We start from the raw sequence: 24,150 nt of genomic DNA on the forward strand, positions 1-24,150 counted from the left end.
GAATGTCATTCTGAGGCATGCTTTTAAAAAAAAAGTAGCATCCTAAAAAACAGAGAGCAGAGTGAAAAGAAGAAAGCATTTAGTGATGTTCAGATACAAAAAAGTGGAATAAAAGGCAAGTGTTCCTGAAGACTGAAACTTGCTAAAATTCTGTACATAAGGCCTCATTGGATATTTTAAATGTTTCTTACTTCACTCAAAGGAACTAAAGAACTGAGCCCCACAGAATTATAAGTTTAGCCTTCTGTGACTAAGAAAGCTTAACAAAATCTGTGTTAGTATATTTGTCAATTAAATCTACTTCTAATGAAATTCTGCTGCAAGTAAATCCAAAAGCCCAGAGGCCAGCCAAGCTCCAAAACTACAGTGCACATCTAGAATAGGTGCTGCATGTCATGTAGTATTCATAGCGCAGACCAAGGGACTCCAGTTGCAGACTGACAGAAGAAATTGTACAGAAGAAATAAAAGGAATGGGGTTTCTGTATGAATCCTTCACAGCAATCTCCAAATGTAAGTTCTAAAACTCCCTACATTTTTTTTTCTCTTTTTTTGATTATTTACTGCTTTTGTAGGTCCAGGAACAAGTGTGTGAACTAAGGTTGGTACGAGCAAAGCACTTCATATGTGACAGATGTAGAAGGCACCCTCAGAGTGTGCAACTGGGGAACAAACTTGACTAAATGTTTCTAAGCAAAAGGCAGTGAGGGCTTGTGAGAGTCTGAACTGAGAGAAGATGGGTTGGGTTGGCAGTATGAAACATGAGGAGATGGAATGAGGTGAATTAAGGATATAAGGGGCAAGGAAATTGAGGAAACCAATGAATGAAAAAAGGAGAACTGGTGAAATACACTAGAGGAAGAAGACAGAAAAAGATGGATAGGACTGGATGGACAAAGAGGTTATGTCCACAAATGAATGATTAAGATGCCACTACAGGAAGAGTAACGCAGCAGCCATTTGTTCTAAAAGCAGGCCTAGTGTTCCTCTTTTCCCAGTTCACAGTGCCTTCTGACCTACTACCCAGCAATGCTTTTTGATAAACATTTGTGAAAACAACTAAATATCAGAAGATATACTCCGTCTGCAACAGAAAGAGTAGGTAGCAAGAAATGTGTTGTGGTACCTGTATCCTCTGTGACTCAGAGGCTTTGGTACCCATCAGATGTGTCATGGTGAGCTGGATAGATGTAAATGCAGGGATTTTTTAAGTGTTTATTTTCAAAAGCAATTAAGTATGCAGATTTATGGGATACAGATGTTTAGGGACTTAAAGATGCAGCTTAGATACCTGCTTGGAATAGAAAAGTATGAGAAAGGGTCTTCTATTCCTGTGAAAATTTTCCTTTTCCTTTCTAGATGGGGATTAAAAAGTCAATATATTCACAGATTTTTGTAACTGTTTATCGAGAAATGTGTGTCTTTAAAATGTATGTTCATTTGTGTTCTGAAATCAGTCATTTGGACAAATCTGAAAACAATTATATAATTTTTCAATTCTGTTTGCATTGTTATTTTTATTCCTTGATTTTTTTTTCAGCTTGAGATTCAAACTAGCTACTGTATTATTATAAACTAATTCCTACAATTATTTAATTATTTCTCATTAGGAAAATTGGATTTTCATTTTGACAATATCAACAAAATTTGGATTGATAAGTTCTGAAAGAAAAAACTTTTAAAATTTTAAAAAAATGTTGATATCAGTATCACAAAATCTTTGTCTCAATGAAAACACATTTTAAAAAAATGTTATGTAGTTTTAATGGGAATTTTAAATTCCACTTTCTCAGCAGTGGAAATGTGCATAAATTTCATTGAACATTTAAGCCTTGGAAACACTTGAAAACTTTATGCATACTCACTTTACTTCTTCTTTATCCTGGTAACTGACCAATAGTAACAGTTTATTTAATTTGATTTTATAATGTGAACCCAAATGGAGAAATACAATGACTACAATGACTATCAACTAAACTAGCTGTTTTCACTGGGTAATACAGAAACACTGCACACTCACACAACTCTGCTAAATCCTTTCCTCCCAGGACCTCTAATGAGAGTGAGAAAGAGTGATATGAATGGGAGTACATTTTAGTTTGTGACAGCAGTCACGTTGGCCAAGTGATCTGGAAAATATGTTCACCCATGACCATGTGCACTGTAATTATTAAGGGGTTTTTTTGCCTTCTGTTGCTTTCAATGAGAAAAAGAGTGTCAGATGGTTAAGGATAAGTATTCCTATTCAAACTAACTGAAAGCTTCTTTGATGTAACTTGGTTGTAAAAGTTTAAGAGGTTTAGAGAGAAGTTTCTACTGTGACAAGTAGAGCATATGGTACAGATTGCTTCCTGTGAATTTACTAGAAAAAAACACGATTCACACTGGACTTATCAATGTATAGGCATAGAAAAAAAAAAAATTTCAGCAACATCACAAGTTTCATGTTTTGTGACCTTCTTGTGTCTGGAGTCAATGACTATGTCTTCCAGCTAATATTTGAATTTTTCATCTGGTAATGTCATCCACTTCATGAAGGGCTACAGTGTAACTATGGGCCAAAGAGTGGTAGAAAGGAGAATTAACCAGATGGTCTCTTCCCTTAACTGACAGAACAGGACTTGCTAGATGCAAAGAGTCAGGCATAACTATTAAAAACATGGTAGAGTACAGAGGACATACTAGGGAGCATCAGTGGGTTGGTGTAGGATGTTTCTATGTTTCTAGAAGAATTCTGCCTTCCATTTTGCAGTTAATTATGTTTACTTTCCAGCATGCTTTATAAAGTTAAAAAGTCACTTACACAGCTTGCTCTGAAAATGCTATGTCTCACCTAATATTTTTTTGTCAATTTCTGGTTTAGATTATAGAGTTTGCCTGAGTTAAATGGAGATTTGTCTTTTCCTGCCTATGTGAACTGCTTTCTAGCCACGTACGCATGTGTTCTTAGATCTGAGTGCATTAGGTAAAGTAACAGCAGCACTTACCGTTGACACAAGCCCTCAGGTCAGCTGGAGAATCTGGAGTAACTGCTGTAACCCTGAAAATCCCTGCTCGATGGGAGGCAAGGCAGCCTGCAAATGCAAACCCACACAATCTGCTTATGATACAAACACTCATTTAGACTGAAATTACAACAGCTTATGCATAGCATCTTCAAAGACTGTGTTCTCACAGCTTGAATTAGAAAACTTGTCTGGACATATTAAGGACAGGTGATCACAGACCAGCCTTCTGAGTGCCTCTGCTAGGATCTAAGCACACAGAACTGCCTATGAGCTACTATGCATTACAACCAGCACGGAAATCATTCAAGCGCTATGAGCAGAATAACTAAACTAGTATTAGCCAAATAAGAAGACCAGTGAATGATATACTAGAGATGTTCAGATTTTTTGTACTTACTTAAATATTTGGGATAAAAATACTCCTGCAGAAAGAAAAGAAAAATAAAGAGTAAGAAAAATTAAGGTAGACAGAATTACAGCAAAATATATCACTGAATATGTTCTAAAATATATTGGTACTATATTTTGTACCAAAATATATATTGGTACTATATATTTTGTTAACTATAAAAGAAGCAAAAAAGAAAAAGTCACTTTGACTCATAGAATATGGACCAAGTTTTCTGCATCACTGTTGTTTAGGCTAAGACAGCAGATGATTTAATAAACACAAGACTCATTGGAGAGATTAAGATACTGCACTGAATTGGACACTTTCAAAGTGAAAGCAATGAAAATGAATTGGGTGTCAAAATTACTTCAAAAATTGTCTCTTTAAATGGGACGATCTTGCCCAATGTTGCTATTGGATGCAGAGCAGCCTCCTTTATTTCCCTTTTTCAGCCTAAAATAAACAAAACCCCTGGCATAGCTTGAATTTCTCATATGCAATTCATTCCAAATAACATGAAAACTGTTACTAAACCAGAAATTTTTAAAACAAGAAGTTGAATAATAATAATAAAAAAAAATACCTATATATAATAGGTATTCTATATATATATAATATATATAAAAATTAATAAAAAATATACCTAATACTAAATAATGTGCAGTGGGAACGAACTGAGGAACAGAGTTCTCTCCACTAGGAAAAAAGCTCACAGTAGTATGTCCAATCCTTTCATTAAAAGGGCTGCACTGCCATGCATCCTCTGTGTAAAATTTTAAATGAAGCCAACAGTTTCCCCACATGGAATGCTTGCAGACAACTGTGGTCTAAAACTGGTGATCCATACTGGGAATTAAAATAATATCTACTCAACTATTCTCTTTGCTTATACGGTCTTCATTAATAATTGTGCATGTTCTTTACACAAAAGAATTTCAAACCAGTTCTTGGTCTGCATAGTGGGGTTCTTTTAGCTTTGCAGTGTGAATTCTATGGACTTCTAGCTTTCCCTCTGCAAAGAACTACTATCTACCTCATAGATATTCATCAGATACTTACAGTTTCAGGATTATTTTCAAAGATTTCCCTGGCTTCTTCCTTATTGCATAATTCTTCAATGCACTCTCTTTCTAGATTTCCCTTCTTACTTTCTTCCATAAAAGAATTTGCTCGACGTTTCCTCAACAGGAACTGAGAGGCATACTGCTGGGATAAAACTTTGTAGAAACAAAGGAGCTCTGTTGTTATTTATTTTTTAACAGCTGAAAAACGCTGTAAGCACTGAACAACTACAAGAATCTAACAAAAATCTGAATTAAATGCTTAGTCAGGAGTTGCTGTTTGCTATCATTTTGGAAAATGTGGGCAAGAAATCCTAGAATTCTGTTTTCTGTATGTGAGGTAGCTGTTTCTGACCAAAAAAATCCCGAGTCACCGAAAAAAACTTTGTGCAATGCTATGTCTGAAGCATAATTTAAATGTCATATTCAGGTCAAGATTTTTTATTTTTTTTTTAGCTATGGATAATACAAAGTGATATATGTGACCAACAAGTGGAAAAAAAGCTGTGAAGCCTTTTATATTACCTGTTTCAGTGATCTAAGAGTAAATATTCTGATCCTAATTAACTTACGTGAGACCAAAAATGTGTCTTATAAAATCAGGCTACCTGTTATATGTAATTAACAGAAATGTTATTTTATTTTTCAGAACTGTAAAAGAACAAGACAAAGTAAAAGGTGAGAATGATATCCTGAGATATATCAAGGCAGACAACCTACCTACATTCACATTTTACCAAGATAAAACATAAACCAACCTAATTTTTGTATTTCAGATCCATCATGTTACGTGTCATTACTTAATTTTCACGTATCTTGTTACTGTCATTTTATTGACTTTTACACAAATGGTGAACAAACAAGTGAATTGAGAAATATTAAAAATGAAAGAAGTTTATTTGCTTCCATGTTCTCTGTAGAGCACACAACCCTAGAGGAACAGCAACTGAATTAGACTGCCTTGTTAGTTTAGGCTTTGGACATACCTTGTGACTAAGAAAAATGGATGAGCCTAATTGGAAAAAGTCCAGCTGACAGGGTTAAAGAGCATGGCTGACATGTTAACTAGAGAGCACCACACTTCTACACACCTGCACTTCTTTTATCAGTCTTTGCACAACTTAACCTCTCAGACTAGCACAACTGTGTGAGGGTCATGACACCTGCAGTGCAAACCAGATATGGTGTGCATACATATTCATCACTAGTCGACAAAGAAGATCAATTCAAGCAGACATAGTCAATTCAGTACTGCTCATGAGCACGTAATACTTCAAACCCTGAGCACCTTTATGAGACATGCCAGCAGTCAAATGTCAGAGAACAGCCTCCCAATGTCTGTGCACTAAAGGGAAAGTAAAAAACTTAAGATGGCTTATTAGAAAGAGCAGCTAATGAGGCCCAGAACCTGAAGCGAGAATACCTTTTAGGTGACAGATGTAACTAAAACCGTACCATCCTAAACACATTACTTAAAGGTCCCTATCAGTGACAGGGAACACAGCTGAAGCACTCTGAAGTGCTGCAACTTTGGATGATGACCTGAAGAAACCTCCCCGTTAGAGCATCCTGAATGTATTCAATGTGGGATAAGCTTGTAAGTCCAATCTCATCTATCTGCTTCCACTCTGGTAAGACAATAGGTAAGGCAATAGGTAAGACTTCCTGAGCATAAGGTGGATGTACTACAGCATACCTCCAAAGTTTTGAAGCACACCTTTATCTCAGAGAGCAACCAGCAAGTTGCTTAAAAATGCAAGGAGGAGAAGTCAGCTTGTGCTCTTCCTCCTAATAAGTATATGAGCAGGCAGCAGTCTGGTATTTGAGGATTCATTGCTTTTTATATACATTTTGATCTTCATGGTGGTCTTACTGGAGAATGGAAAGAACTCTGTAAGGTGAAGACTGATCCTCAAGGAAACTGCTCGAAGAAAAGTCTTACCTTACTTTCTGGGCCCCCATTTCTAGAAATTCTTGGTACAAAAGAAATGATTCAAGCCTGCTTTCATCTTCCACTGTTTTCCACTTTCACAAACCTTAAGGTAGCCATAAGTACATCTGAAGGGTTGGTAACAATGTATTTAAAGAGCTGGATTTGCATTCTCTGGTTTTTACGTATCCTTCATACAGCAGTTAGGAGGAGAAATTAACTGGAAGCTGCTGCAACTGTGGATCTCCCAGACCTTCTCTCTCAATCAATGAGCCCATCACTAACATATGGCCTGCTGAGAGACTGGCAAAAAGCACAGCAAGATGACAGGACAAGAAGGACCTTATGAGAGCTATTCTGAGCCCTAACCACACTGGAAAGCATACCCAGAAAAACATTTTGATTGTTTATTTATCACCAACTGCTGCTAGCAGTGTCATTTTAATTAACTTGGGTAAATGGCTGCATTTGTCGTTACATAAAAGCAGACTAATAAGAAGAATATAGAAAGTCCATCTGTTCTGAGGCAAAAGGAGCAACAACAAAGTAGTAAAATTGTGCATTGCACCTGCTGATTTTGTTTACATTGGAGATTTCTACCAGCACAAGCATGCTGACATAGCTTTGGGGCAGAGGCTCTGTGGTGTAGATGAGGCCCAATTCACAGCTGACTTTAGACAATCTTGTTTTGAGCTTTAGCTACATCATTCTCATTTTGACACAATTTTTCTGTAAGTAAAGCACAAGAAAATTCCAAGTGTCTGCAATGTTCTTGAGGACATTACAGCAGATAAAACTGCCTACCTCGTGTTTTCAGTACAGCGAGGTAATGGAAACAGGTCTTTTCCCCTACATCACAGCAGTTCAGCCTTCTCCTAAGCTGATTTCCTATGACTTTTGAGTTTAAGTAAAACATGTAACTCAATGCAAATTTCGTATTTTTAGTGCAAATATTTCAATGCCCATGCACAGAATTAGTAGCGTATTTATTCAACTGTTTTTTTCCTTACATAGATTATGATAGGACTTTTATTTAAATAAAAAAATAAATTAAAAAAAAATCCTGACTGCTGCTGCCAGTTTGATTACAGGAAACTCCAGCCCACTTCTGACCCTGCTAAACCGATAGTTCACCCTTAACGTACTCGGTGTGTTTCATTCGGTTATCACTGAAGCCTTATGAAATTCAATAGCCTTATGATTTCAGTAGGTGTTGTACAGACACTGTGTAGTGATTAATCATCAGGCACCTGTTTAGAAGTAATGCTACTTGAAAGGAAAAAAAATGGGGGAAGAAAATGAGATTCAGTTGTTCCTTACAGCTGTTTTGTACTGCAGATGCAACTATAAACCTGCCTTAAGCAGGCTAGTTAAACATAGCTTAGAGCTGCTTACCTAATATCCCAGTTGTGGAAAGCAGTTGTAGCCTACTAGTGCGCTCTCTCAGAAACTCAGAAGACCCCATAGACTGAATAAAAAGGACATGTGATGCCATTGTAGAAAGTGACATGATCTTGTTTGTACAGCTGTTCTACTGCAATCAGCTCCATAATTCCAGTGACTAGAGACTCCCGAAATGCTCATCAGTGACAATAAGCTTTATGCAGCCAACAAAATAAAGCCAACCAACTGCTAATGTTTGCCTGTTCCTTATCTATCTTATCCAACACATGTCCCTCACTGGATGTTGGACCAAATGCAGCTGCACTGAGACTAGCAGTAAACTTCCATTTATGATTATTGAATGGTACAAGCTGCATTATTAAGATCTTTCTGTTTTTCCGACCCATCCCCCCCCCCCCGTCCCCCCCCTATCCCCCTTCCCCCCGTCCCCCTTCCAGAAATCCCTGGCACTGTTCAGAGGCAAGGATAGGAAACCAGACTACATGGACCACAGAAATTTTGCATGGGTAGGACAAGTCCTAATTTCCCACTGTTCATGAAAAACTGACAAGGTATGCAGTAGGGAAGACAAATGGAACAGAAAATGTGATGAAACCAGGAGAAAAAAAACATTCTGAAATATTTATTAGAAGATTTATTTTTAGGACTTGTTGAAAAATAAGTAATAAAATGAACCTTCATCCTTCCATGCCGTTCCCTTCATAGTCAGAATCCCTAGCATTCAAACAGAACTCTGAATAGTAAACATTAGGTTTTTCTTCTGCCTGTTTAATCATTAGTAAAACACGTCAGAAACAGGCTTACTTTGAGCTGCAATTCCGCTTGTTCCAGACACCCGTGTCGTCTTTTACTACTAAGCTCAAAGACTTCCATGTCAAAGACATAAGCTTTGATTTTGTTTTGGGGTTTTGTTGGGTTTTTTTAATCTGTACGTGAGAGCGAGTAGTTCTTACCTAGGCCGACAGGTCTGAACTTATCAAGAGTCAGGGCCGCTTTGCCTGGACTCCACAATAACGCCACTCTCCCGAGACCGTGATCTATCGAGGGGTTTCCTTCCAAGCTAATCGAAGGCACGCTTTCCCCCGAGCCGCAGAGCTGCGTTTCGGCCGCAAACAGCTTCAGAGCCGCCACCGGTCCCCGGTTACAGCTCGGCTGCCCCAACGGTAACCGCTGCCTTCCAGAAAGCGGCCAAAAAACCGACGGGGGTCAAGGCGCTCCGCCAACGCGGTGGCTCAGCGGCACCTAGCCGGGGAGGGAGGACGCGATGCACCGGGCCGGTGGGGAGGGCCGACCCCTCGCCTGGGTGCCGAGGCGGCCGCCTGCGGCACCCCGTCCCCACGCCCGCGGGTCGGCAGCCTGCCGCGGGGCCCCTCGCCCCCCCGGGGCTGAGAGACGGGCGGCTGGGAGCGCGAGGGGCGCTAACGGACACCGCCCGCGCGTCCCGGCCCCGCTCGCCCTCCCGGCCACCCCCCCTCCCCACCGCCTCGCCTCGCCTCACTCACTCACAGGTCGCGGCCTCCGCCAGGGCGATGGCCACCGCCAGGCCCGCCAGCAGCGGGACACACCGCCTGCCCCGCGGCCTCATCGCTACCGGGGGGGCGGCCGGGACCGGGCACGGCGCCGTGACTGCGCGACGCCTCCTCTGCGCGGCGGCCGGGGCGGCGGGGCCGGGCGAGCCTCTGGGGGCGGGAGGGAGGGGCAGCGGGGCGGGGGGGGTGGAGGATGGGCCGCGTCCCAGCAGCCTTGCCCTGCGGGAGCGTCAGAAGGCCGCCGGGGGCAGCGCCGCGGGGACGCGGGCGGCTGGCGCCTGACCCGCGGCCGGGCCGCGCCGAAGGGCGGCCCCGGGGGGGCGGTGGCGGCGGCAGCCGGGCCCGCGGCGGCCCGCGGGCATCCTCCCGGCAGCGGCTGCCGGCGCGCCGCGCACAGCAAGCGGGAGGGCGCGAACCAGGGACGGCCCCACACCAGCGAGAGAGGCGCAACGCGGGCCCGGCGGGGGTGAACGGCTGGAGGGGTGGCGCCGGGCCCGGCCGCACGCGCGCGCCGTTGATTACTTTTGGGCTGGGGGTGACTGGGGTGGGGGAGCCTCCCATCCTCGCCCCCTTACAGCTGATTGGCCGATCCTCCGCCGGCACCGGGGCAGCCGCCCGCTCCCATTGGCTAGGCATGGGCCGGCCCGCCCGCCCGCTCGCGCCTCTCCGGCCGTGCGCTGGCGTCGCCTGCCTTCGCTCTCCGCTGCCGCCCTCAAGTTTGTCCCTTCCTCTCTCCCGTTGTCGGTTACCAGGGGCTACCGGCCTGGTTACGCGTCCCCGCCGCCTCGGAGATCTCGGCTCCGACCAATGAGCGGCTTGGTGTGAGCGGGGTGCCGGGCACGTGACCCCGGAGCTGCCGCGTCGGGCCCGGCGCGGCGGAGCCGAGCGGAGCCCCGCGTTCGGCCGCCGCCTCCTCCCCCTCCCCGCGTTCGGCCGCGGCCCTCCCGTCGCCCGGGGCAGCGCCAGTCCCGCTGGCCGCCGCCGTGGCGGGGACGGGCTGCGCGGCGCGGAGCCCCCTGGGGCGCGGGCGGGCAGCGCGGAGCCGTTAGCGCTCGGACTGCGCGGCCTCGTCGCCGCCGCTGAGCGGCCGGTAAGTGCCGGCGGGCGCGCAGGCAGCGGCGGCGGCTCCGGGGCGGGGGGGGGGGGGGGACGGGGACGGGGACGACGGACGCGGGAGAGGAGCCGCCGGGGCCCGTCTTTCCCGAAGCGCCGTGGGCGAGGAGCGAGGCTGGGAGCTCGGGGTCAGAGCGGCTCGGTGCGGCGGGCTGCCGGCCTCAGGGGCTGCCCCGGCCCCCGGGCGGGCGGGCGGGTGAGGTGGCCGCGGTGGAGAGGGGTCGCCTCGGCAGGCTCGGGCCGAGCGTCCTGCTCGGGTCGCCGGCGGCGGCGGAGGTCGAGTTTGTGCCGGCTCGGCTCCAGTCTCGCCTCGTAAAACACCCCGGTGCGTCTCCGCAATGGCAGCCTCGGGCTGTGGGTGTTTGGCAGCCTGCGTGTGAGTCTGTAAGCGACAGAGAGCGGATTTTCTCTGAAATGGTGATTTTTTTAATTTATTTTTTTTAAAATAAAACCCGTACTCGCGGAGTGGAAGAGACAAGCGAATGAAACCTGCCTGAACCAAGGTCTGGATCTTACGGCTGCTTCTTTTTTGGAAACACAAGAAGGGTAGGAGCGTGGCTGGGAGGTGCGGAAACTCACTGGAACTGCTAGTCTTGTCGTAACTTTTCTTCGCGGAACAACTGATGGTCCTAGAGCTATTTCTCACAAATACTTGCGTGCTTCCATCTTTCAGGACATTACAGTTCTCGCTTGCGCTTCGTGCACCCGTTAACTACACTGCAATTTTGGCAGAGAGGACGGTGTTCGGATTTTTGCTCAATATGCCTTCTTTACTGCTCAGTCACTCGGTTTGCTGTTCAAAATATAACCCAATACAACTAAAATACTGTGTTCTTGTAACTAAAATTCAAGTCAGACAAGGAACATCACAGTAAGAAGTTACGCAATTAAACTTTATGAGGAGGGTCAGCTTTGAATGGCTTGTTTAATTATGTTTTAAAGAAAGTGAGAGCTTGGTATGACTGAAAAAATTCTCTACCATAAAAGCCTCTACCAAAGGCAGAACATTTAATGTAAACTCTGACAGTGAAATGGGTAAAAGGTGCTTGTTTTGTACTTTGATGTGGAAGTAGATAAACTTATTCATCAGATGACTTTGGATGTTGGACTTGCTGGTACCCAGTACTTTGGATCACATAACATACGGGCTGCCAAGTAGCTTTTGATCTTAATCTAGAGCGTTAAGAGTTAATGCAGTTATCTGTCATGTTTTTCATAGTCTCGGTAGTACACTTTTTCTCTTCTCTTACCTAAAAATGGGATCTTTGACATTCTTAGTCCTTGGTACTTGTGCTGACCTAAGTGGTATACTGGCTTAACTACACAGTTTTATGTTATTTCTGAGCTTGTGAGCCTGCTGGTTTTGCTTCACCTCAACAAGCATAAAGAGTTCAAGCTGACAGATATAATATTTGGAACAACTTCTGAATGTTGTTAATGCAACACATAAAATACATGTAGTAGTTTCTTCCATATGTATTTCAGAGATCAAGTCTCTCCCAAATAGCATAATAAAATGCAATTTTCCTCCCTACCATAATTTTCTCAGCACTGTTGAATGCCCTTCCCTGCTATAGATGCATATTTTGGAAGTTTTTCATCTTATTTGTCACTTCTGTCCCACTCCCCCCCCCTTTAGGGTTTCATATTTAAACAAGAATCCTCTGCTATGATGTAGTCATCCTCTCTTCTTTACTCTTTAATGAGTTTTCTTAATCTCATGAATCCCATTTGAATGCTATGGGCCATATCTGTGCTTTAGAGCAATTTTTGACAATTTGCAAATCTAGACAATCTGTGTAACATGGGATGGAAGTTGTTCTGTGACGATGCTCAGGCACTGAAAATGTTATATTTTTGTCAGTGCATTGTGCAGTGAGCTGTTACATTTTGCTTTTCAGCAGAACTAGGTGAAATTTGTGTAGCTACGTTCTCAAAGTTAGCTTTGTTGGTGCTTGCTTATGGGTTGAGACACTGTATTCCACTGTATGTGGGATTTTTTTTTAAATTTTCTTTTTTTTTATTTTGCATGTGTCAGAGCCCGATTTTAATATTTGCAATAGTTATAATCATCTTGCTGTCCTTTTTAAGATCTTCTCTGTTCTTCATACACTAAACTTTCCTGTAGAGAAGCTATTCTCAGGTGCCTTGTATAATGGAATATAAATATTTGAAGAGTATCTGTTGTCTCTACTCTGGAAGAAATCTGACCTGTTTCTGACACTGAATGATGGCAGATCCACACAAAGACATCCTTGAATACAGCAGCTTCATAAGATCAGGAGGAGTTCCCAGTTCCTACCAGTATAAATTATCTAGACCATCATAGGGAAAAAATATGTTTGTTAGGCATAGTTCCTCAATTTTTTTTCTACTCTTATTGGTCTAGATTGGGGAGATGACAACTTTGGAAAGTTGTTATCATCTTTCATTATTCAGTTTTCTGCATCATTTGAAATTACCTTTGTTTGAGGTTAGTTATCATTTGAAATTTGAAAGGAATTTCTTTGTTTAAAAAAATAATTGAAAGACAACTTTAGGAAACTTGCTGTGGTAATTCAAAGTGTTACTACTCTCGGTTAATCTGCTCATGGAGGCAAGTTAGCGGTAGGGAGTATCTGTCTACATCTCAGCTCTTCTGATGTGAATCTGGTTGGATTTTTTCACCTAAGCTGCTGATCAAAATGCGAGCTAAGATGATGTGAGCCTATGAGCTGAGGTGATAGTGCACATTCTTTCCGCAAGGGTTGTGATAATCTCTGGAGGAGAGATTGGTATGTCGTCAACCGCCACCCCCGGTCCCATGACATATGCACGGATATTATTCCCCTGTTCCATAGCTGCCTCCCGCTCCCCGAGTAAGAACAGTTGATGACTTGGGCTCCATCCCTGGAGGTCGTCACTCAGGGCAGGGGAAGTGGCCTGTTGGGTGCCAAGACCCACTTGGTGGAGTCACCGCCACACTCGCCTGGTCCTCAGAAGGCTCATCCTCCTTTGCTTCAAGTGGTTTCTGCTGTACTGTTCCTGTAACATCCAACTCAAATCATGGATTATTTTCCCCCAAGTTTAAGTCTCCTTGAGATACACACTGGATTTCCCCATCTTTCCACAATACCCACCAAGTGCATGTGAGCAGACATAATCCCACAACTGGCTTTGCCTTTTCCCAAGGGAGGAGCAACCTAAACAGCCTTTTCCAGCCACTAACAAGTGTCGGACTCTAATATTCAGTACAGTAAGCAAGCTCAGTGACCAGCACAGGAGCCTGCCAATTAACAACTATAATGTGCTCAGAACAAAGTTGTCATTATCCTTAGCCCCACCTTGGCACTGAGGAGGACTGTGGTGGCTTGACCCTGCCCAACAGCTAAACGTGCACCCAGTGACTTGCTCACTCCCCTCTCCCATGGGATGGGGATAAGATAGGACGGTGAGAAGACTCATGGATGGAGTTAATGGCAGTTTAATGGGGAAAGCAAAAGCTGCATGCTCAAGCAGAACAAAAAGAGGAATTAATTATTTCTTCCCATCAGTGGGGAGATGTTCAGCGGGTCTCAGCACGCTTAACAACTGCTTGGGAAGACAAACGCAATAACCATGAACGTTCCCCCTTCCTCCTCTTTTCCCTCAGCTATTTTTTTTACTGAGGATAACATTGTATGGTATGGGATATCCCCTTGTTCAGTTGGGGTCAGCTGTCCTGGCTGTGTCGCCTCCCAACCTCTTGCCCTTCCCCCCCCCCCCCCCTCCCCAGCCAGGAGGCTTGGGGGAGAGGTGGGCAGGGCAGAGTGGGAAAGAGAGAAAGCCTCGATGCTGTGCAAGCACTGTCCAGTAATAGCCAAAGTATTTGTGTGACATCAGCAGTGTTTTAGCCAAAAATGCAAAGCACATTACAGGCTGCTGTGAAGAAAATAACAGCCAGGTTTGGTACATCGTCCTACCAGGGAGTCTGTGGATTTGAACTCGTGAAGCAAAATTGCCCAAAGCTTGCCAGTGAAAGGCCTTTACCTGGGCAACTACTGTCATTTGCAGTAGGATTATCGTAGCTGAGTAACTAAGGGGTTTTAAAGCTTTTGCATCGTTGTGCACTTGACTGCATGGCTTGTGTAAGCTTTACTGTTTCATAGCTATGCGTGCATACAAAGAAGTAAACATGCACGTGATCGCACAGTTATTCTCTATTGTTTGTTCCACAGAGCAACACCAGAAAGAATATTGTGTTTCTTCCTCCCGCTTGAAGAGTGGGATAGTAAAATAATGGAAGTACTTGTTGCTTCCATTTAACTTAGTGACAATTACTAGACATTAAGTTGCTGGTTCCTCAAAGTACTGGCTAGAGAACCCACTTTCCTTGTGAGATCTTTCTGTGTAAAAGAAATTGACAGTTAAAGGAATATACTTAACAGGTAGGATATTCTTTGTTTGCTTTTAATGTCTTATCCTTTTATGTTCTTGCAAGCCTTACTCATGCTTGAAATTGGTCCTCATTTTCTGTCAGAGCTGTGGGATGTGTTAGCGAGGCAAGCTCTGGAATTCCATAGCTTGATGTATCTTACTGCTCTAACTTGCAGGTTTCCTTAGGTACAGTGGTCTTGCATTATCATTTTGTGCAAGTATTGTGTTGTTGCTGCCCAGATATGTAAAATGGGGGCAGATGAAGTGTGAGAGGATGGAAAGGTGAAAGATATAATGAGACTGTCATGGGGCTGACTGAATATGACACACTCTGAATAGACAGGCTGCTGCCAGGGAAATGGCTTGCCTTGGTTATACATAAGGGCTAACTATGCATTTCTTCTTTTTTTTTCTTTTCTTTTCTTTTCTTTTTTTTTTTTTTTTTTTTTTTCCTAGCAGTGACAAGACGTCTGGGTCTCTGCAGTCTCTCTCGCAGTCTTCTTGTTTTGTTCTGGCCTGTCCACATTGTTTCTGTAGCTTGCATGGCTCTGGATGGCTAATGAAGAGGGATGTTCAGTCTAATGGCCAATTGCTGCAGCTGGTTAAAACGGTGGCAGGAACCTGTGAGGTAAACATGTGAAAGTATTTTATATTTCTGCACTGACCCTCCCAAACTGTCCTCTCACCTATGTTTTACTTTATTTGCTATATAACATTGTTTCATATTTTTTATTTCTGAGACAAAACCTGTCATTTTTTTTCTCTAAGAGAAAATCAATACATCTTCTGAATTTAAAAGTTAGATGTTAGTCATCTCTGATTCGGGTACTTTGTTTCTGACTTCAGGAAGGTATAAAGTTCAAAATAATGTGCTTTGTATACCGTTTCCTCAAGTTGAGCATTATGGCATGATGATAGAATGTTTATGTAAAGTTTATTTGGTTTTTGTCTTATTGATTTAGTTTCTGCATTTTGAGATTCTGAAGTGTAATGTGTTAAAATACTTCATTGTCAAGAGCAGACTGTAGCTCCAGTGTCATACTAGTTTGCTTACTATTATCTAAGTAACTTAATACTGCATTTTGTGAGTAGTGTGGTGATCCATTCTCACTTATGGAATTCTATGCTTCTTGTTTGTTTCTGTTACTTTTACTTTGACATCCTGCATCCTTTTCCCTCCAATTAGCAGAGGTGCATAGTTTGTTTCAAACTATGGGGAAGGGAAATAAAGGGCATACCACACTTACTTATACTTCACGCTCATGTAGGAAGATTTGTTCTTTTCTTCAATAGTATGTAGTTTAGGTTTTACAGAAGGTGCTGCTGTTCAAAGAACTATATTGGATTGAATAGCTTTCTGACACCGCCAATGTACTATAGACAATTGTGAGTTTATAGATGTTCGTGGTTGTTCTGATTTTAGCTTACTGTTAAAGTATAATTTACTATGATCCTACTGTTCATTTTTAGGTTCTTTTCTCAGAGTTTTTTGGCTCTTCTGAAAGAACTTGCATAAACTATACTTCATGTATGATGCTATTATAGTTTTAAGACCAGAAATAACAATGTTTTTAGTATTCCTTCACTCAAAGGGGCATAAAATTGAGCAAATTCCTTTGACTCCTCTGAGTCTTTGTGAATAGGAGGAACAATTGAGGTATACACATAGATATGTTTTTCCTATTGCTTTACTTAAAATCCTATCCTGGTATAAATTCTAACCTGTATAGCAGTTTGCTAAAGTATTGTACGTACTCAACAGCACTGGTTTGCACATTTGCAGTCTAGATTGCTCTTACTTGAAACAAAGGCATGATGAGTACTGGTGTGGCTTATTTACAGCATCTGATGTTGTCTACACAAGTGTTGCATACTGTATAGTGTTGTTCAGATGCACTGGTTGAGACAGAAATTAATTTCTAGTATAGGCATAACTTTGAGCCAGAGAGGTGGTAAAAATACAGGGGAATGGAAATGAAATTATAGAAATTGTTAAAGAGACCATGACCACACCAAAAAAAGGATAAAATTTACAGTACCATGAAATTAAATTTCAGCAGGCAGATACAAGTTGAAAGCAAAATCATTGGCTCATGCGAAACTTACAGCACAATACTAGACTTCTCATTTCATACCTTGTTCTGCTGTTCTGTCTAATCAGATGGTTTGACATACTGAACACCAGATACACAATTGTAACAATTCCTGCTACTTGGTATTTTGATACCTATTCTTTCTAGTACTTTGTGGTAAATTTGCTATGCATGTATTAAAAAAAAACTTAATAAAATAAGCTAGAGGAAAAAAAGATTTGAAATGTCTTTTCTTTTTTTTTTTTTTCTCCTTTTGGAGGAAGGTGACACTAATAATGGTGGGTCTTGATAATGCTGGTAAAACTGCTACAGTCCGAGGAATTCAAGGAGGTAAGCAATTGTTTATCATCTAAATGGAGCATTGAAAGAGAGAGTATAATTACTAATTTTCCATCATTTTAATCTAAAAATGCTGCTTCAGCTCTTAAATTGTCTCTCCCTCCCATATTGTTGAAAGAAAATTTTAGTCATTGTACCACTGAAAGTGGTACACGTGTGATTGCCAGAGTGAGCGTGTCACAGGCCCCATTGTGTGAAGACCTGCAGATGAGAGAAGAATTAAGGGGTCTTACCTTTGATGCATAAAGACTGATTTTTGATATCTGGCAAGTCATGCTAGGGTGTCTGAAAAAGTAGGTTCTCCCAGTCATGTGCTTTATGACTGACTTAGAGCAAGTCAGTGGTAGTTCAACAAAGTTGAAGGTGCAGAGGCAAGATAGATAGCATGGAGAGAGCTGCCTCTTAAGACATTGCACCGTGCAGCATTAGAGCTCTTGGTCCACTCAGACAGAAAAAATTAGTCCACAGAAGTATTTATTTATCTTGGAAATACTAAGACTAAATGTTCAGACTACCTTGGTGCTCATGTGCCTCGAGTTGACCACGGCATTGTTAACTGTGCAAAATGCTAAATTGCAACAAAATCTGTTCTAGGTTCTTTTTTAAATTTCATGAGCATATTTTTGGACTAGAGTAAGGTTTTTTTCAGTAGTTCAATAAATAGCTGAAGGAACATTGTAACTGCAATCAAGCCGTCTGTCTCCATCAGCTGCTTTAAGTGAAAGCATAGGACAAACTCTGAAGGCTGTAGACCACATACTAATTATTTAATTACTTTGAATTAATGCAATGATACAAAATATTCTGGTTAATGATGTGTTTCACATCTACTATACATTAGAGAAGTCAATGGACCTGGGTTTTGGGTTTGGTTTTTTTTGTGTTTTTTTTTCTGGTGTGCATGTGCTGAAGTGACCATCCGGTAACACGCATACATCAGTAAACTTTATATAAAAATCCATGTTGTAAGTATGTATAATGAGGAAGAGGTTTAAAAGAAGGAAATGGTATGTGTGTGTATATATCATAAGGGATGGTTCTAGTGATACATATTTTATATCATTATTTATCACCAGAAAAGCACTAGCAATTTTCTAGGCACTTACTTCAGTAAGAGATGACTTGATTTTGGAGGGTACTTTGCACCATCCAATGACACATGCAAGCCAGATGCAATTTGAGATGAAACTTGTGCTTATGAAAACAAAAATTCTCCCCCCACCCCCTTGTGGGATTGTCTTTCTAAATAACTTCATCTTGTGTAATAACAAGAGTGTACTTGGTGTTTTGGCAGACTTGGAGACTCTACTTCGACTTTCTATTTACACATGTTGTATAAGTTCACGGACTTGCTGAAGTTGAATAAAGTTATGATTATTCTCTCATTTATATTCCTGAATCTTTGCCCTGAAAACATGAGAGCTTTGTTGTTTAGCCTTCTGTTCTGTTTCAAAATCAACTTTAATGCCTTTATTAACTAAATGTGACAGTTATTTCTAAAAGTCTTTTTTCTTGGAAAAATTAGGAGTAAAGATGGGTATTTCTAAATGGAAACTCCAGGAAAACATAGTTCTGACTTCTGTGACTGTTTCCCAGGGCTTGAATAGTGCTTATGTCCTGGTTTTGGCTGGGATAGAGTTAATTTTCTTCTTAGTAGCTGGTACAGTGTTTTGGGTTTAGTGTGAGAATGTTGATAACACACTGATGGTTTAGTTGTTGCTAGATAGCCCTTATCCTAAATTAAGGATTTTTCAGTTTCCCACTTATCCTAAATTAAGGATTTTTCAGTTTCCCATGCTCTGCCAGCAGGTGTGCAAGAAGCTGGGGGAGGGAGCATGGCCAGGATAGCTGACCCAAACTGGCCAAAGGGATATTCCATGCCACAGAATGTCATGCTCAGTATATAAACTGGGGGGAGTAGACTAGGAGGGACAGATCGCTGCTTGGGCATTGGTCAGCAGGTGGTGAGCAATTGCATTGTGCATCACTTGTCTTTTCTTGGGTTTGATTTCTCTCTTTTCTTTTTTTTTAATGTTCCTTTTCATTACAATTATTACATTTTTATTATTATTATTGCTACTACTATATTTTATTTTACTTTAGCTATTAAATGTTTCTTATCTCAACCCAGAAGGTTTACTTCTTTTTTTTGATTCAGTGAGCAGCTGTGTGGTGCTTAGTTGCTGGCTGAGGTTAAACCACAACACCTTAGAAAGCATTTTTTTTTCCCTTAACAGGGCTTGCAGAGACTTCAGTTAGTCTTCAGGGTTGATAAAACCAGTATTTTGGGCTGTGCATCAGTCATACAGCCTATAGGAGGAGAATGCAGTTATGACTACTGGGTTTTAGCAGAAACCAAATATATTTCAGTTCTTAGGACTCTTAAACCTAGGCAAATCACCATGGTCATCAAAGTAATATTTGCCAAATTGGATCTGCAGCTTATATGGCAGACCCTGTTTTTACATTGAAGACTGTTTATTATTGGAGACCTCACCATACAATAGGAGCAGATGTTTCAGCAATATCCCCTTACATTCAGCACCATCAATAACTTTCACCCTTAACCACCCCTCATGTTCACACTGTTCTTTCTTTTAAGAGCACATACTTACAGCTCAGAGTGCAAAACATTCTTCAAAATAGTCCGCTGAGTTTTGAAGCTGTAGTTTTTCACAAAAAAAAAAAGGGGTTCCGGACCATTCTCTAGCTGGAGTTTTGGCTTACACTGTTCCAGTGAAGGGGTCTGTTCTGAATCCCCATCTTTGTGGTGTTTGAAGGATTCTCATAAAAAGGGAGTGTGGTAGCAGAAGGCTGGTGATGTAGCTTCTGCACTGCTCTTCAGAGCTCAGCACTTTTGACCATGCCTTCATTTCTTCCTTTCAACAAGCTGAATTTTACATCTGTTTCTCCTGCCTTGTGCTACCAAGCTACACAAAACAGTTGCAGAGATCCAATTAACTCACCCCTGCAGAGACAGCTTAGTGGTGTGAGGCAAGTACAGGCTTTCATTGCCCTCTGGAGAGGGACACAGCAAGCAAAGGTATTAAATGTAAAGCTATAGTTTTTTAGCATATTGCATGGCAAACTAAAAAGCAGAAAATAAAAATAAACAAACAAACAAAGGCCAAAACCTGATCTTGAATAAAGGGAATCAAGTAGTTTACATCTCAGAAGAACATGGTTTCTATCACTTCATCTCAGCCCTTGGTTTGAACTTTTGGGGCTGTTCTGGCAACCATGAGGGATAAAGAATAAATTTGGTAGAGCACAAGTCTTCCCAGGTCATAATGCATTAACTGGTTTGTTTTCCTTCTCAGACCTGGATTAATACTATGCAAATGCTTTATAACTGTTCAGATGGGAGCATTGGTGGTGAGGAGGAAAGTAAAAACTGCAGTACACTGAACACTACTGCAATTTAACTGTGATGTTAAATATCAAAAATTGCATTTGGGGCTTTTTTCTCTTTTTTTTTTTTTTCTTTTTCTTTTTCTTGATGGTCCTATCAAAATTAATGTAAAGTAACTGGTTGAGACACTCGTGTATTAATATGAAATTACCTGAGGAGAGGGGAAATCTTAACATAAAAAATACACAGTTAGCAATATGGTGTCACTTAATAGGGAGGGTTTCCTCCATGTTTTTAAAATATTGATTTTGCTACCCAAAACACAGTGTAAAATCCTCTTTAAATAACTAAGGACACTTTTTACTGAAGGCTTTCTTCTTTGAACTCTGACAGAGTCTCCTGAAGATGTGGCTCCAACAGTTGGGTTTTCCAAGATTGACCTTAAACAGGGACGCTTTGAAGTCACCATCTTTGATTTAGGAGGTGGAAAACGAATTCGAAATATCTGGAGAAATTACTATGCCGAGTCCTACGGTGTAATATTTGTTGTGGATTCTAGTGACATTGCAAGAATGGAAGAAACAAAGCAAGCCATGATAGAAGTTTTAAACAGTCCTAAGATATCAGGAAAACCCGTGTTAGTGTAAGTAATGTTAATAAATTCTCCTACTCTCAAGTTTTGTAAATTTTGACCTTCAATACACCTTTTAAAGAAGTATTTATGTATAGTATCAACATAAGTATAAAGTATGCTAATACTACTGTAACTTTAGTGCTATGCAATATTACAATTAGTTTTACAGTATTTCTGAAGTATTTATTTATGCCAATCTTAATATCATACTAGTGAACAAAGCCTTTTCTGTCTGTCTGTCTTTCTGTCTTTCCACATGGTGATGTACTGAATCCATTCACTGCATCTGACATTAGATCTTATTTAGTCCTTCTCAGGGATATTTATTTCTCTTCTCTTTCATTAGCAGTGGAAAAATAAGGTGGGGCTTTTTTAAATCTTTAAAATTCTAATATTACTTGAAATGGTATGATAGGTTAAAGGCTTTGCAAGTTTGTCATGGCAACATGGTGTAAAAATATTGTTACTAGTTAGGCCTACATCAATTACTTAAATTGTAAATGGTTGATTATATTCTGCAATACCAGTAATCTCAGCAATAAATGTCTTGTTCACTTAACACACGGTGGTGCTGCTGATACACAATCAGCAAAATCTCATTAAAGAAGGCTTACTTTAATAGTATTTGGCATATGCTTTTGTTGCAGTGCATGTGTTTAATTAAAAAAAAAGTTTCAAAAGGTCTAGACATTCTTTCACAGAACAGATAGATTCATGAACTTCTCTGCTTAAAAACTAGGGTTTGTAAACTATCGAAAATAGCATGTTTTATTCAGCCACACAAAAGGTCTTTGGGGACAAATACCATTTTGAAGTAACAAAATAAACTGTGAAAGTTTAAAATGGTTTATCAGGACAATATCTTTATGGCTGGTGGGCATAAGACCTCCATAATGCAGTAACTACACAACTTTTCTGTGATATAAAGAATCTGTAAAACTCAGAGGAGTGGCCTCTTACTTCTAGGAAGCAGTGATGCTCTGGTGGTTTGAGGGTGAAACTGGCTAATAGTTTTGCTCAAGTGGAGTGTTGTTCAGCAAGCTAATAGCGTATATGTTAAAAAATAGATTAGATTTTAACTTCCACTGTTATCTGAATGTTATTACTACAGGGAAGGCAATAAAACCAACTTAATGCAGCTCGTTTAACCAAAATCTGTTCTGAAGATGCAACTGTGACAGTTGACAACTGTGCAGTGTTTCTAAATAAATACATTTTAGGGTTTTTTTCATAGAAATCTCTATGCCCTAATCCTGTAATAGAGTTTATTTGGGTGGGTGGCTGGCTGTACCTGTAGAGAGCCGACTCGCTTCTCTGGGACTTGATCGTGCTTTTCAACCCATGTCAGTAGATAATCGGAAGGCAGAGCATATTAACTGAGTCTAATGGTGACTAAACTAAGTTTATTGATGTTACTGTGTTCTAATTGATTGAGCCTCAGGCCTTTGAAGAGAATTTGCTCTTGCAGTGTCCCAGTTCTGTGGAGGGATCCAGTAGTTTTGTTTTATACTCCCTATATGAGCCTGCATCTTGAGTTATAAATTGTTTCCTGTATTGTCTTTCTTTTGTTTGGTGTATGTGTTCATGGCATAGCTATGCTACCCTTGGCATGTTCAAATCACGTAAACGCTAAAATTTGTTCCGGTATTTGAAGCACTTCTTACATTGTGAAGCCTGCAAGTTGTGAAGCAGGAAAGCTTGGTCAGTAAGCACTAGTGTTTGTGGTATAGAAATGGAGTACTTAGCAAATGAGATTAAACTGGTCCCATGTACCTTCCCTTCCCTGAGGATGCCTTTGGTTGGAGATGCAAATCTCCATCACTCATACTTGCCAAAAAGAATTTCTGTGGCATAAACTTTTTTCCCCCTTAAGTCACTAAAACAAAAAATGAAAATGTATCAAGAGCAAAGGAAACAGCTGATTTCCAAATTTGTGGTGAAAGTTAGCCTTTTTTAATATTTCCTGCTTCTAAGGATATTCAGCTTTTGTTTTGTTTTTTAATAGTGAGATACTTGGTATCTGTGTAGCAATAAGTTCCCTAATATCTTGGTAAGCTTCTAATTAGTGCATTTTAGTCTGTCCATGTATGCGTGAAGGCCAGTATTTACTGAAAATAGTACAGTGACCTCTAAGTATTAAATCTAGGAAAGTTGACGTTTTCTTTAAGTAATTGCCTTCTCTCTCATGCTCTTGCAGTGCAGAGCACAATCTATTTCTCTTTTCATAGAATACTGTTATAATTTCATGCCAGAGGAGAGAGACTCCTTCTCTTTGATTTCCACACTCCACAAGTGTGTCTATGGTCTGGACTACTGCTTTCCTCCAGCACTTGAAATAAACAAGGAGAAGCAGAAAAACAAGTTGTAATTTGTTTATTCTCTGCTGTCTGTAGGTGCACAGAGTTCTCTACTATGTTATTTGTTTGCTTAAATACAAAGAGCTTATTCATTAATGTTTTATTAATTAGCGATTACCATCTTAAAAACTAATAAAAGAACCTAAATGCTAAGGGAATGAAAAGGAGTGAGCTGTAACTTCAAAGTGTGTGTGTGTGTGCTGAATAATGATGAAAGAGGTATTGGTGACTTGATCACAATGAAACAATTGAAATGTTTATACTGGATATTCACATTTCTTTTTAAGCATAGAATGAACCAATGTACCGAATTTTCAACCATCTTGTCTTTGAAATAACCTGATGATTATGCCTCTTTTTTTTCCCCCTCTATTTTTCCTTTTGTGTGTGTGTGTGTAATTGTGGTAGATAATAATCAAAGAGACAGAATGACCTTTTTCTTTTGCATTTATGGGCTTTCATCTATCTGGGCAAAAGTAATTTTACCAGTTGGATCGGGGAAAAATAAAATCTTCATGACTGGTAGATGGACATTTGAAATAAAC

General features: G+C 41.0%; 2 protein-coding genes across 8 annotated transcripts in view; one reads left to right on the forward strand and one right to left on the reverse strand.

Annotated features, from left to right (window-relative positions):
• The window catches only part of PROS1 (protein S), a 35,257-nt gene extending 25,786 nt beyond the window's left edge, over window positions 1-9,471 (reverse strand). Inside the window, exons 1-4 of one of the 4 annotated variants that reach the window (XR_007509075.1) lie at window positions 7,785-7,992; window positions 4,458-4,615; window positions 3,405-3,429; window positions 2,987-3,073 (exon numbers count right to left, since the gene is read on the reverse strand). Coding sequence is in view for 3 of the 4 variants with exons in the window: in XM_049824718.1 (XP_049680675.1) it covers window positions 2,987-3,073; window positions 3,405-3,429; window positions 4,458-4,615; window positions 7,785-7,899 (385 nt within the window). In the remaining variant the exon portion in view is untranslated. Of the gene's footprint in view, window positions 1-2,986; window positions 3,074-3,404; window positions 3,430-4,457; window positions 4,616-7,784; window positions 7,993-9,299 lie in introns of those variants that run through there. The other 3 variants (XM_049824717.1, XM_049824718.1, XM_049824716.1) reach the window with 3 other exon arrangements.
• An 864-nt stretch (window positions 9,472-10,335) lies between these two features.
• The window catches only part of ARL13B (ADP ribosylation factor like GTPase 13B), a 51,398-nt gene continuing 37,583 nt past the window's right edge, over window positions 10,336-24,150 (forward strand). For 3 of the 4 annotated variants that reach the window (XM_049824485.1, XM_049824482.1, XM_049824486.1), the window contains exons 1-4: window positions 10,336-10,412; window positions 15,287-15,458; window positions 17,187-17,253; window positions 21,008-21,257. In XM_049824485.1, the coding sequence (XP_049680442.1) occupies window positions 15,390-15,458; window positions 17,187-17,253; window positions 21,008-21,257 (386 nt within the window). In that variant the 5' untranslated portion in view covers window positions 10,336-10,412; window positions 15,287-15,389. Of the gene's footprint in view, window positions 10,413-15,286; window positions 15,459-17,182; window positions 17,254-21,007; window positions 21,258-24,150 lie in introns of all 4 variants that reach the window. The other variant, XM_049824483.1, reaches the window with a different exon arrangement.

The sequence above is a fragment of the Accipiter gentilis genome, chromosome 21 (genome assembly GCF_929443795.1).
Source record: "Accipiter gentilis chromosome 21, bAccGen1.1, whole genome shotgun sequence".
Classification (NCBI taxonomy): domain Eukaryota; kingdom Metazoa; phylum Chordata; class Aves; order Accipitriformes; family Accipitridae; genus Astur; species Astur gentilis.